General features: G+C 31.4%; 2 protein-coding genes across 3 annotated transcripts; both read left to right on the forward strand.

Moving 5' to 3' along the window:
- The first annotated feature begins 1833 nt into the window (after window positions 1-1833).
- On the forward strand, window positions 1834-5023 carry LOC18055782 (auxin-responsive protein IAA27). 2 transcript variants are annotated; one of them, XM_024178698.1, is made up of 5 exons: window positions 1834-2676; window positions 3137-3366; window positions 3597-3744; window positions 4298-4359; window positions 4687-5023. In XM_024178698.1, the coding sequence occupies exons 1-5, from the start codon at window positions 2270-2272 to the stop codon at window positions 4722-4724; spliced, it is 885 nt and encodes a 294-aa protein (XP_024034466.1). In that variant the 5' UTR covers window positions 1834-2269; the 3' UTR covers window positions 4725-5023. The 2 variants fall into 2 exon arrangements, with proteins under 2 accessions (XP_024034466.1, XP_006451212.1); XM_006451149.2 differs by having other exon boundaries at window positions 3603-3744.
- Window positions 5024-10761: 5738 nt separating this feature from the next.
- Window positions 10762-11190, forward strand: LOC112095589. The gene has a single exon (XM_024177692.1). The coding sequence runs from the start codon at window positions 10762-10764 to the stop codon at window positions 11188-11190; it is 429 nt and encodes a 142-aa protein (XP_024033460.1).
- Window positions 11191-15161: the final 3971 nt, after the last annotated feature.

Genomic DNA, 15161 nt, shown 5'->3' on the forward strand with positions numbered 1-15161 from the left:
TAAACTATACCATTTAAAAGCCCACTTAAGTTAGACCGTATAAAAAATAAGAATCAAATTACTTTACAATAAGTTTTTATTTTTTTAACTCTCCCCAACAATGACATTTACGACCTGGGCTTGGTTGCAGATTAATATTGCATATTAATATTTAGCATAAATTACTGAAGATCAAGCGATTCATGCAATCATGCTTAGCTAAACTGATTTCACAGCACATTCACGAATCATGACCCGGGCTTAGAGACTTGATTCATTTTATAGGTTAATTTTATAAACTGATATTTAGTAAAACCTAGTAGAGGTTAATTATTCGGTGAAATTCCGGTTGAGTATACGCAACTTATGTATAAAAATTGATTTAACAAAACTAAATATAGCTTATATACCTGAAAAAAAAGAGAGTATATATTGATTTAGTGTACATAATGTTGCTCATGTTTTATTACTTCACAACTTCAACTATCTTTTATTATAAAATTGTGCAATGTATATAACTTCGCCATATAAGAAGATAACGAATTTTTATTTACTATAATTTTTTTTTCTTTTGTTAAGAAATAGTATTGACATTTTGTAAGATTCGGAAAAGAAACTCGAACTAAGTGAACATCTCCCAACCAATCCATGGTCAAAGGACGCCGGCTTGAATCTCTATAGAGAGTGTCACAATGATATGAATTTAGACTCTCTAAACCGCTGTTTGCTTAAACTGTGTTCGTGACCCAACACTTTTTTCAATCCATTATCGAATGTGAGATACTATATTGTCCAAAACCACTAAATGGTGAGAGAGATCAGAGAATGATTAAGAAAAAGGAGAGAGAGAGAGGGTAGATTTCTCTCATCTTTCTCTTATCTCTCTTCATTTAGCAGTACTCTATATTGTTATGGACATCGAAAGAATAGTGAAAATGCCAGATACCAAAAGTTGTTGCTCCTCCGTTTTAATTGCCACCATTTTATTAAAAACAAGCATAAATCAATCAATACTTGCCACCATTTAGTAGTACTCTATTCTATATTGTTATAGACATCGAGAGAATAGCGAAAATATCAGATGCCAAAAGTCGTTGCTCCTTCGTTTACTTGCCACCATTTTATTAACAAGCATAAATCACTCAATATAAAAATAAAAAATGTTAAAAACTTCATTTCTCTGATTTTCTTCCAAGAAAGAAAAGAATTCTCCATTTCACTATTGGGCTTGAAGTTCAATGATAGATCCGTACACTGATAAAGGCGATTTGAGCCCTCGCGGGCACTTTCCTTCTGCATAAAATTAAATGTGAAATAAAGCAGATTTTTACCAGTATTTATTAGTAGAAATTAATTTATTAGTGTAAGGATAATTATCTGCCGATTATTTTTTTAAAAATATATAATTTTTTTTATAACGCTCTATCTGAAGTTAATATTTTTTTATTTGTCTACTCATGTTATAATACTATTAAAACTTTAATGATATCATAAGAGTAAATCTATCATTTTATAACGATATTATTTGAAAATAGAAGTGGATAAATATAAAATAATATAACTTTAAGTCGAGTTCAATAAAAAAATTATGAAAAAATAAGTAGGTGGGTAATTGTATTTTTATATTTAAGGGTAAGAAATTATTTACATAATATTTCGTTAGATCTCGTAACAATTTGAAGATGAAAGTTGAAAGGTGTAAAATAATATAAGTTTGAATAAAATTCAATAAAAAAATTAAAAATTATATAATTTTTTTTAAAAAATAGATGATCGGTGGATGACTACCTTAATGAAAATGAAATATATATGAACATTAAAATAAATTCTCTTATTACAAGCTCAGTACGCTCTGAAAACCACTTTTTTTATTTGAAGTTCTTCTTAGTTCCAGAGTTTGGTAACAGTGGTGTATGACAGAGAGAAGAAAAGGGGTGTGTGTGTATATATATATATATATATATGTACACACACACACACTAACATAGACAAACGGGGATACCCAAAAACAAAAAAAAATTTCTCTGCTTTGCTTTCATCAATCATAGTCATTCATTATCATCATCTTCCTATTTGCTTCTTTTACACTTACACACTTAGAACTGTGTTATAACAATCTTGTCTCAGTCAATAATATTTGAACAAAAACTCCTTTTTTTTTTCCTTTTTCTTTTCTTTTCTTCATAGTTGCATGTTCAAATTTTAAATTTTGTGTCTGTAGAGCATGCAATGCATGATTACATAGGCTTATCAATATTATCATCAGAAGTGAAGTTGCTAATAACTTAAAATGGAAAAGTCGGGTTTGAATTTGAAAGCAACCGAGTTGAGACTCGGGTTACCCGGGTCAGAGTCTCCAGAGAGAGGGAGTGACAAGAATGGGAACGCGGCAGTAATTTTGTCACTGAAGAGCTTTGTGGGCTCAGGAGCTAAGAGGGTCTTTTGTGATGCCACTGACGCGGACGCCAAATGGGTTTTCTCTGTATCCGAAGCTGCTGCTGGCCGGCTGTTTTCTCCAAGAGGTGGTGGTAGTAGTAATAATAATAATAATAATCATGGCAAGGTTCATGTCGGGTCGGATTCGGGTTTGGGTGGCCCGGTTTTGGAAGATGGTAATGGTGCTTGTGTTGCTGCCCAGTCGCCAAAGCCGGTGATGATGGTGCAGGATAAGAAGTCTCATGAGATTGCTCCTTCAAAGTAACTACTTTACTATTTTTATTATTTCTTATTTTTTAATTTTCTTTTTTTGCTTGGTGGGTTTTTAGTACCTGTTTTGCTTACTGCGAAAACTCCAGTTAAAATGAAGAACATGTGAATTTTTGTTCTTTTTTTAAAGAATTTATATTAGCTTTTCTTTAACTGGAGGAGCTGACTGTATGTTCCTAGTTTGTCTAGAATTGGAATTTAAAATTTTCTCATTTATATTGGTTGGCTTGTTGTTGAACGACTATAGTTAGTTTCAAACATATTAACCAAGTGATTTTGCTTTGAAATTTTTATTCCGTGGACTTCCACAGAGGAATTTGATTCTCTTAGTTCACTTAAAAGTTTATAATTTGCTTTAATCATGGGGAAAAAATTGATTGTGATTCTTGCCAAATAAATTTCTCTGTCTGAATCTCTAGATTTCTTATTTGTGAATGCATATTTGTGACAGGGCACAAGTTGTAGGATGGCCACCAATTCGTTCTTACCGGAAGAATACTATGTCTTCTCAATCTTCAAAGAACGATGATGACTCAGAAGCCAAGTTGGGCTTGGGGTGTCTGTATGTCAAAGTCAGTATGGATGGTGCCCCCTACCTGCGCAAAGTTGATCTCAAAACGTATAGCAGCTATATTGATCTGTCTTCGGCTTTAGAAAAAATGTTCAGCTGCTTCACAATCGGTAATACCTCTTTGCAACCCATCCCAGGATTTGACCCACTTTCTTTCTCTGCATGAGTCTAAAAACGTGCGCATATTTGATTCGACTAGTCTTGCCAATACTTTTCCTTACTAAACCAATCCTATGGAGTTCAATTAAATCACAATGCTTGTTGTAATCTCTTCTTCTAATGACAAAAACGTTGCCTTTTCTCCTTTTGGAATGAACTGATTTGAGCTTTTGCGTGTCAGTTTCAGGTCAGTGCAGCTCTCACAATGTTCCCAGCCGAGATGGATTGAGTGAGAGTCGATTAATGGATCTCCTCCACGGTTCTGAGTATGTTCTCACCTATGAAGACAAGGATGGTGACTGGATGCTAGTCGGTGATGTCCCTTGGGAGTAAGTGTGATTTTCTGAGTGAACCGAATTGTGCTCAAGTTTTCCGGCTTATCTAGAGACACCCTACTGGACGGATAGATAGGCTGCTTGATTTTTAATCCATGAAGCAAAATTTCCTTTCGGTTGGGATTCACATCAGCATGATTCAGTTTCAAAGCATTCCCATCTCAGTTACATATTGTAACCCCCTGTATTGAACATTCCTCTCCAGAGATGCTTGAATTTTTTGATAAAAACCACTTTTGATTTGTAAATAATATTTGGAAGATCCAAACAACATACAGTTTCTTCACGTGGCATGAACGGCTTTTAGTTTTTCAGGCGATGAGTATAGTGCTTTCCTTTGAAAATTGCTGTTACAGATTTATTTATCTATTAATTTAATAAAAATTTTCAAACCAGTTTTCTGAACCAGCCTGTAAAATAGGTCGAGTAAACATGTGGGATGGCATGACGGCTTTTATCGAAATATCAATGGTTCTCACTCTCCTCTTGCTTGACAGAAAAGTGCAAGACCATCCTTTGATAAGGGTTCTTTTGTCTGTTGTTGTAGGATGTTCACGGACTCTTGCAGAAGGCTAAGGATCATGAAAAGTTCAGATGCTATTGGCTTAGGTATGTTCTATGAAATTTGCAATGTTATATATACTGATTTTATATCCAAGTAGAAATTCAAAACAAATAGTTCGATAATGCACTTTTCCTTAATGAACAAATAATTGCCCTGCTTTGAGGACAAATGCTTCGAGTGTTAAGCAATTGAAGTCAATGTTGCAATGTTTTTATGATTATGCTTAGTAGTCCGAAGATTAGAAACTTGTGATTAATTAAATGTAGATGTCTATCTCTATCAGTTGCTTGCTTGTATAATTAGATTGTTGTTCAGGTAATTGACATTGCACAAAATGTTGCTAATGTGTGTTTCTGTATCGACTTGTTCAGCCCCAAGAGCAATGGAGAAGTGCAAGAATCGTAACTAGTTAGATCCTGTTGCTACTCACCACGGGCAAAATACCTTCGGGGTTGATATTTTCTGAATGTTAAAGTGACTTTAATGGTCTCAAATTGGGTGCTCCATTTCCTGTAGTGTTACTTACCGTTCTTAGTATAGACTTGTAGTAAGGGGAACGTTCTAGTAGGCAACAAATAATGCTGTAGTCCCATCGCAGGTTCCAGTTATGGGTTTATGCACCCCATCTTTCTCTTTCATGTATTATGATTGGTGACTGTTCATGACTACAAATGGGTGTCTGTGTTTATAAATAATCTTTTTCCAGTAGAATATCCCTCTCATGATGGAATAGAATTAGGTTGAAATTTGGCATGAATATATCTCTAAAATGTGGTAAGATAGCGGCTTAACCGACTGGTTTTCAAATAGGTTTATTTGGCTGGCAAAGTTTATATTCAAACATCTCAAGGAAAATGTTCCAATTATAAGAATGTATTCTTTGATGTTGACCAACAGCTCTGCCCCTCCTGTGAAATGGAGAGACTTTTTAAGTTCAGAAAAGTAATGCATTACCGTTATTGAACTCCATGACCAAGAAAAAGAAACCTGGAAACTTATCGAGTCAAGAATCACTTGAATGCACAAAAATAAAAGAGATCAAATTCTGCCTTAGAAAACAATCTTAGCATTCTTTTAATGTACCAAGCAAGCACTAATAACAAAACCTTAGGATGCTTAAGCTGTTCAGAAATTTAAAAATTGTCCCAACTTCTTGTCATTCATGGTATGATTAAACCAAATTCTCCAGAAATCACATAGTTGCTTCAACATTAACTGGATAGTGCATGTGAGCTCCCTGCACACTTAGAACCCTACAAAACATCGTGTTTATCAGATAAACGTAGCCGCATAAGCTAATATGACCCAAAGATGTAGGATTAAATTTACTGATTGACTAGAAATCGACAATTAAGACTTTGTATGAATATTGAAAATATACAAGCAAATAGATTCACCTGGAATGCCTCCAATTGAAATTTTGAAGATATCTCACTTATGCATGTCCGAGCAATGGGAGTCAGATTTTGTTGAACCACCAGTATTGCCCTGAAAACTTTCTATGACTTCATACGATTAGTATAAAGTCTTCATCGTCTTTTATTAATTATTACGACTATAAATGTTCTTTCTATAATTTTCTTAGCGGTTAGCAGGGATGTATATACCTCTGCAATTTGGTCGTTGAAAATTTTCCATCTGAGCCCTTCCCATGGAATAATTATAAGATAGCTTGGACACGCGAGGGAAAGAAAAAAAAATGACAAAACCGAAAAAAAATTGTCAAAATTGAAATCGTATTTCAACACAGCTAGAAATTTTCAGAATCTTGTTAGCTAATGAGAAATCGAAGCTGCAAAATTGCCAAAACAGAAGTTAAAAGGGTAAGAAAAAAAAAGGAAATTATCACTGTACCACTTTTGTTTTGACTTATGTTCATTCAACCACTATAAAATTCTAACATGTTCTCTATACCACATTTCTTTTTAAATTTGTATCAATTAACTACTTTTGCATTAACACTGTTAAATAATTTAAATGAAATAATAATTTTACCCCTAAATAAAATAAAAGACCATTTTATCTTATAAAAGCTTTGAAAAATAAAAAAATTATAATTATAAAAATACCCCTAAATTTAGTAAAAAATAAATCCCAAAATTAGAATTTTTATTTTTAATAAAAATTATTTTAATAAAAATTATAATTATAAATATAACTGCAAAATTTTACGATTTAATAAAAATCCCCTAAATTATTAAAATTTTGGAATTTATTTTTTAATAAATAAATTCATTTATTTTAATAAAATTTTGCAAATTTATAATTTTTAATAAATAAATTCAGTTATTTTTATTAAAATTTTTCAAAATTATATTTTTAATAAAAATAATTATTAAAATTTTGTAAAATCTAAATTTAATAAAAATCAGTTGAGCACCTCTATTAGGGGTATTTTTATAATTATAATTTTTATTTTTCAAAACTTTTATAGGATAAAATGGTCTTTTAATTTATTTAGAGGTAAAATTATCATTTTGTTTAAATTATTTATCGGTGTTAGTGCAAAAGTAACTAATTGATATAAATTTAAAAAGAAATATAGTGCAGAGAACATGTTAAAATATTGTGGTAGTTAGATGAATATAAAATAAAATAAAGGTAGTGCATTGATAATTTAAAAAAAAACTTGGCAAAGAAACATTTTTAGGTTGTAGGGACTGTAAAAAAGAATTGAAATTATTCTGAAGGGGTAAAAGTTCGTTTAGTCCTTATATTTTAAGGTTAGTGTCCGTTTAGTCCCTATATTTTTAAAAATACCTCAAAGCATCCATATCATTAAATTATTGACATCCTTGCCATTACCTTTTGTTCATTTTGACTTATTTTTACAATACTACCCTTTTACAATAATGTTTCTTTTTTTAAACATTATTAAAAAGAAAAATTAAATTACCAGTTTAACACAAAAAAAATAAAAACAATACATATTAATTTTTGTGGAATACTCTGCTGAGAATTTAAAATATTAATTTTTTTTTAAAAATTGATAACTTAATTTTTTACAAAATTAATTTTTTTTGGACACACATGAGCTTCTACAAAAATTAATATATATCTTTTTTGTTTTTTATTTTATTTTTGGGTTTAATTTGATAATCCAATTTTTTTATTAATATCTAAAAAAGAAACATTACTGTAAGAGTGTAAAATTATAAAAGCATGCTAAAAAAAATAAAAAATAATGGCATATGTGTCAATATTTAATAATAAGGATGTTTTGAGGTATTCTTAATAATATAAAGATTAAATGAACACTAAACTCATAATACAAGGACTAAACAAGCTTTTACCCTATTCTGAAGCAACATCAAGTCTGTCCGGCGCATCCATCATATATTCATCAGCTAGCCTTTAGTAGATGAAGTGGAACCTAGTCTCTGTCCTCTTTTAGGGGAATGGGCTGAAAAAGCAATGTGTCCGTAGTCTCTTGGTTTTGAACACCATGCCCGTCTCCATGTAGGTACATAAAATGAGTTCAGTTGTGCTCTGAGACAATGCCGGAGAATATTTAATTCTTTATTAGCTGTGTATAAGTTCAGTCGTACACCTTCTTCCACGTCTGTCTAATCAGATCCTTGATGTGCTCATGTCTTCATGACGGGCAACTTCGTCCGAGGCACATGCATATGAGACTCGATTGGCTTAGCAACATCCACTCTCGCTAACTCTTAATGATACAGCTCCATTTTTGAAGTACTCTTCCAATGTTGGTCTGTACTTACCGTGGTACCATCTGGCCTCAACCAACTAGGCTTGTGTTATGCCCGATGCACGTAAACACCATTAATTTAATTTACAGAAGGTGAATCAAAGGTAAGGAATGGGAGAATGTAATAAGCAAATTCATAAACAAAATAACAAAGTTTAAAAAAAAAATACATTTTCATATAGTCTAGAATAGCTTTATAGCATAACTGATGTCCTACCTGTAGGAAAAAAAAAATCTTTTATATGTATAAAAGGTTTATTTAAGAAGTAATATAAATTCAGCTTTTTTATAACATTGTAAAAGTATTTTATAATGCTGAGAAAATTCAATTTAAAAAATTATTGTATTAGGATGGATTCTACTATCTATCCCAAGCGAATATCTGAAGTTACATATTCATTTATTATCTTTCGATGCAACCTCTCTTTGGTAGATATTACGCAATATCTACAAATAACACTAAAGATGACAAATGGAAGAAAGAGAATCCAAATGTAACCGCTCTCGAATTTAGACTCCTCACGCAAGTTCATCCAAACCTTTTGACAGCATGGGTGAAATGCAAGGTCATCCAAAGTTCCGTAGACAAATTGTCATCATCTGTTCTTTTTGTTTATTGGTGAATTGCCAGGTCTCCTCTATGATGCTTTCTCCTTCTAAGCTGTAATAAGAGGCTTCATACAAGCTGAGCATTCCCTTAAACCCACCTTGTTTTTAAAACTGTTAAAAACTTCTGTAAATTCATTAAACAAATTTTTTCAATCCGAAATTAAAATTCGGAATCAAAGTCTAGGATGAGTTTACAATATTTCCAATGAATTTTAGTCTTAAATTTTAATTTCTGAAATTTTCGGAAGTTAAGCAGACTCTAGTATTAAATATCAACTTAGCTTAATTCTGCGCGTCGTTTAAGTGATTATTTTAGATCACATGTGCGTGGCAAAGTGAAAACGCATGCACATTCACTACTTTGAGAAACATGGTAACCGTGTTGTCTGAGGAGTCTTAATTCAAGAGAGGTTGCATACTCACGTATGTTTTCTTTCTTCCATTTGTCATCTTTATTATTATTGCAGGCATCGGGCACCATGGTCCTTATCTCACTCTCAAAATGACAGGCCAACCCAAGTCCTTGCGAGGTGTCAATCAGCTCCAGTTGATGCACTGGCTTGGCGGCATTGTTAATTATAGTCTTTACTGTTCCCTTCTGCTTTTCTTCTTGTCTTTTATGCCTTTCATTTTCACCCTGCAGCATTTAATTTCCAGTACTGTATGTTTGACCAGAACGTACTGACCAAAGCAAAAAAAAACAAAAAAAAAAAACAAAATGATAATAGTAGTAAGGGAACAATAATAATAGTAAATACCGTATCAGCAACAAATCATGGCCCCCAGAATGAAGGTTGGTGCTTGGTAGTTTGCTGATCTCCTAATAGCTGCTGAATTATCAAGTTGGGGCCTGGCAAGGCATTGCTCTGCTTCTTATAAGCGGAGGACATTTGAAACCAATATTTACACTAGAAACGAAGGTTGATGGGATAATGCAACAAGAAGTTGGATCGATTTAAAGTTTACCGTTTATCTAATGCAACTTAATTAAAAAACTGTCCATAAGGTTCTCAAAATTAATCTAGCTAGCTATGTTTTTGTGATGAGGTAAAGGCTTTTGTAGACATACTTATAGTAGGGAGAGGACAAGTGCATGCGTTTTATTTTTCTTATTCATCTTTTTTTTTTTTAATTTTTTAAAAAAGCATTTCACTAGTCCTAATAGTACAAAAAGATTATATATATCATATAAATTGAGTAACGGTACAGTTACAAATTCTTACATAAACTTATTTTGTATAAATAAATTTAGCATAATTAAATTAATTGAATTAAATATCTCTTGACACATATGATTTATTTTTATTTTATTTTATATTTTCATTCAATTAATAAGAAAGAACTTAACTTGCTAAGTGACAAGATATACATTATTTCATCATAAGTCTTAAATAACAAACAATATTTTATTCATACAAAAGGGACCACAGTCCAATCACATAAAACATGTTGGTAAGTTGGTGACCACTTGCTCCATAATAACCACATTCAAAGTAATAAGAAAAATGATAAAGAAATTAAGCATGGTATAACATGACACAATCAATTATGAGTCCGGAATTATAATGTTAATTGATTATTTTGCTCTTTTTTAATAAATTATTTTACAGTTAATTTTTTCTTCTCTCTATTAAATTTTTGTTTAAATATCATTCCTTAAATAATATCTCAGTGACTACTGGCAGTCTCAAAAAATATTAAGGGGGCTCAATACCATCTGATTTTGGAAAATTTTTAAACGATAATTAAACATTGTTTTTTTTTTATTTATGAAAATACCGCAATTGAGTTTTAAAACTATGAAAATATTCCACTTGATTTTGGAATGTTTCAAACTTGCCCATGGTCAAAATGCTCATTTCTTTACAATTTTATTGGCTATTTGGATTTTGAGTTATAATGTAAACAAATACCCACACCTAATGAGTGACACTTCAATAAAGAAAAGAAAAAAAAGAACACAAGTAAAAAATTGATATTTAAAAATTAAATAAAAAGAAGTGGGGTTTCATTCTTTTTTTCTCGTTAGTTGTTGTTGCATTCTGAAAATTGTCAATAGACCTTGGCCTAATCTATAAGAATGTTTTTTATGGTGGTCTTTAGCCCCTATGTTAGAATCATCATTATGAGTTGCCAAATTTGCCTTCTTAACGTGGCCCAATCTGCCATCTGGTACTCTAGGAATCGTTTGGTGTTTGAAGGAAAGGAAGAAGATCCAAAAAATTCAGTGGCCAGAGCAATTGCTATGGTGGAATCATACAGGCGAATAAAAGTTCCAAATGAACAACATTCTCCAGGCCATAGCAGAATCAGTCAACTAGAATGGGCAAATCCTCCAAAGGGGTGTTATAAAGTCAACGTTGATGCTGCAATCAATGTTTCAAACCAAAAGGCAGGGTTGGGGGTAGTCATTAGAAATTCTGTGGGTAAGGTTGTTGCTGCAGCAGTGCAAGGAGCTCCATATAAGGGAGATGTGGCGTGTATGGAGGCTGAAGCTGTTCTGTTTGGTATTCAGAGTGCCCAACAAGCAGCTGTTTTTCCCAATAATTATTGAGTCGAATTCAAAGGAAGTGGTGGATCTATCCTTAAAGAAAAAGATCAGCAAGACTGAAATTAAGTGGAAAATTGCAGAAATCCAAGCAAATCTGGAAAATCAGAATGTGTCCTCGCTGTCATATGTCCCTAGAAGCTGTAACTCTATTGCTCATTCTATTGCAAAGATAGCTCTAGGTTTTGAAAGTCAAGTCTTTTGGCTGGAAAACTTTCCAGAACATATCAGGTGTACTCTTGCTAAGTTCATCAATTGAAAAGCTTTACTTTTCTCATCAAAAAAAAAAAAAAAACGTGGCCCAATCTATAAATGTGCTTTTCATGGTGGTCTCAAGTCACTGTTTTAGAATAATCACTATGGGTTGAGGGCATCAATTCGAGCCTCAAAGAAGACTCCTTATCTTCTTGTCATATATATATTTGTCGAACTTTCTACTGAATCTCATTTTGTAATAAATCTAGAGATTAACTGTAACAATCTAAAAAATCACTAGAAAAATATTTCCTTTTTTTTGTTATATTTATTTCTTGGGTCCAGGAAGAGTATTAGAAATGCAGGCTACAAGCATATAAACTAGTACAGAATGAAATAGAAGTTGGCCCAAAAATGGGAAAAACCCATTACTGTTTTCAAACGAATTTGAATGCTGTCTTCGAGGTCTTAATTTCAAACGACAATGGGTGATATTTAAGTAATAAATACAATCAAGAGAATTAATCTGGGTGATATTTAAGTAATAATTACAAGGATTTTGCTACCTTACATCATGGGGTAACGAATATTATAAAATTGACGACATCTTTTCTAGTTTTTAATAACTCCTTTATCATTATTCAGTAGATCTTCAGCTGTTCGATTAAATCTAACTGTTTTTAAATCTATAATGTTTGTTACCCTATCATGTAAGGTAACAAAATCCTAATTACAGTCAAGAGAATTGATTTATGGACAGTGTCGCTCACCTTATGGTCACGTCAAAACCCTGTAAACAATTCTAAGGGAATAAAACATACATCTAATTCCAGTTAAGGTACTGAATGATAATTTAAGTAATTACTACAATTGTTAATTTAAGTAATTATGTGAACTCACTTTGCTTTCTTGATTTAAAAACAGTGCTCGGTCAATTGGATCGGTCACTTGAAACCTACTTCATTTGTAATAAATGTTAAATATGTTTTTTTTTTATAATCTTTAGCCACCAGTATATTTATAATAGTATATGATTTATATTTAATTACATATGTATTATTTCATATGGAAGTGCACAACTATTTTATGTTCTTTTTAATTAATAGCTAATTATGAGCTTTATCACCACTATAAATGTTCTTTCTTTAGTTTTAATTTGAATTTTTCATCTTTTGATTTTCTTAGCATTTAAAAGTGTATGTCTAGGTAAAAACTCATTTGAACCCTATAGTTTAAGTATCCGTTTAATCATTATATTTTAAAAAATATCTCAAGATACCCTTATTATTAACTATATTACACTTATAACTTAACTTTTTCTTTTTCTTTTTCTTTTACAACAATACCCTTACAACAATATTTTTTAATCTATAAATAAAATTAATTGGCAATTTAAGAAATAAATATACATATGAAATAATTGGTATTTTTCATACTCTTACAACAATATTGTTAATTATTATTTATGAATAAATTAATGCCAATCAATTTAAAGTAATATTTAATATCCTTTCAAAAATCTTACTAACATTTTTTTAATGAAAACTTAAATTACAAAATTAATCCTGAAAGTAAAATAACAACTAATTTTTATTTTATTTTAAAGACTAATTTAATAAATTTTCATTTTTTTCTTCTCATTCATATCTTCAAGAATATTGTTACTAGTATATTACTGTAAAAGAGAAGAAAAAATAAGGATATGATTGTAATTTAATTACCAGCAAGGGTATCTTGAGATACTTTTTAAAATATAAAGATTAAATAGATGCTTACTCAAAATATAAGGACTAGATAAATATTTATTGATTTATATCTCTACAACTATTTGTTTGTCATTCGAGTAATTAATAAGAAAGCCTGAACGCCAACTCTATTCTTTAAACTCACATGCTAGCTTAATTTTCACAAGTCTCCACTCTGCGTGCATGTAGCAGTATCCAGGGTTGTTCGAGTTTTTTTTTTTTTTTGTACTACAAGAAAAATGTCATTTAGCCACAAAAGTTATTGTGGCAAAATACTCTAATTTTTTGGTTCATTACTTTTTGCCATGGAAAACTTTTTGTTACCATTTTGTCGCCGTATAGTTCTGACATTTGATTTTTAGCCACGAGATAGATATTTCATGACTCATGCATATTAGCAATGAAATATTTTCATGGTAAAAGGCCATTGCAAAAGTCCCATACCTCATTGTTTAACACAAAATATTTGTCTGTCTTCGTGGACAAATGTTGGGGCTAAAAATAAAACATTTAGTCACGAAACTCGTTGTGGCTAAATGTGATAGCGTTTAGCCACAAAGTTATTCTGTCATCAATAACTCAATGAGGTAATGCTAACCATTGTGGCCCAATAACATGTTTGTGGTTCAATGTAAGACCATTAAGCACGAAGTGTTTGTGATGAATTTGACAACTTTAGCCACGAAGTGATTTTGTCACCAATTACTCTATTTGGCAAAGCTAATCATTGTGGGTTGTGGCTAGATAACATGTTTGTGGATAAATGTGTGATCATTAGCCGCAATGTGTTTATGGTGAATTTGACAATAATTTTCCATGAAATTTATTTGTGACTATTTAGCTCATTTCGGCGACGAAAATGCAATGTTTTAGGCACACAAATTAGTATATATTTGCTATTTAATTATTGAGCTAATTTTATATTAATTTTATATTATTTTAAGGCATCATTTATATATCAAATTCTTTTCATAATTGAGAATCTATAAAGCTATCAAAATTAGAAATTAAACATTATATTATACATTTTAAAATCAAAGCACAATATCCATTACACATAAGCCAAAATACATATAAGTCTAATAGACATGATAGACAAGGCCATCACCAGCAATTAGTTTTTCAATTGACTAACAAAAATTAATATAAGCTTAGTACACAAATTAATTAAGTTTGCAAAACAAGCACACTAACTAGTATTAAGTCCAATGCATGCAAGAGTGGACTAGAAAATCATGGTCTAGATTGCTAAATCAATGTCAACCTTGAAGCATTAGAATGACTAGATATATAGGAGCTCTTGAGAGTCTCAAATTGGTTCAGCCTACTAGACAAATCATCTATGGTAGTCTTGGTCGATTGAACCTCATTCTTTGTTTCTTGAATCTCATTCTTAGTTGCTTGAAGTTCTATCTTTTTGGACTCTTAACTCATTACGCAATGCTGAATCATTTTCATTAGATGTTGAAGCTTGTAAATGACATGGTAACCTATGCACTCCAAGTCCATAAATATAACCAGACTTTTTACCACACACTGCTTGAGATAGGTTTTCATCGCTAAGTGGCTTATATAATTCATTAACAACTTGCTCTTGAAGTTAGAGGTGGGCAAAACCGAACCGAACAAAAAAAAAAAAAAGGTTTCGGTTCGGTTTTTTAAAAATTAAAACTCTGAAATTATAAACATCGAATCGAAGATTCAGTTCGGTTTGGTTTTCGGATAAATAAATATAAAACTGGAACCGATATTAAGGTATTTTTTTTTCACTACAAAATATATATACACAAACCACACATGTTTGCACTAGCACTACTCTCTCACTTTCAGCTACACAAAACCCCAAACCCACAAACCCTAACCTTAACTCCATCTGCTGGTGGCCGACATTGTCGACCTACCACTGTTGTTCCTTCCATCGCTTCCTTGCCAGCCAGCCAGGTAACTCACTAACTTACTTTGTTTTTTTTTTTTGAAATGGGACTTTTTTTTTTTTAAAAAATAACTCTTTAATCTTTTGCAATTTCATGTTTGCCT

The sequence above is a fragment of the Citrus clementina genome, unplaced genomic scaffold (genome assembly GCF_000493195.1).
Source record: "Citrus clementina cultivar Clemenules unplaced genomic scaffold, Citrus_clementina_v1.0 scaffold_1, whole genome shotgun sequence".
NCBI classification, from domain to species: domain Eukaryota; kingdom Viridiplantae; phylum Streptophyta; class Magnoliopsida; order Sapindales; family Rutaceae; genus Citrus; species Citrus x clementina.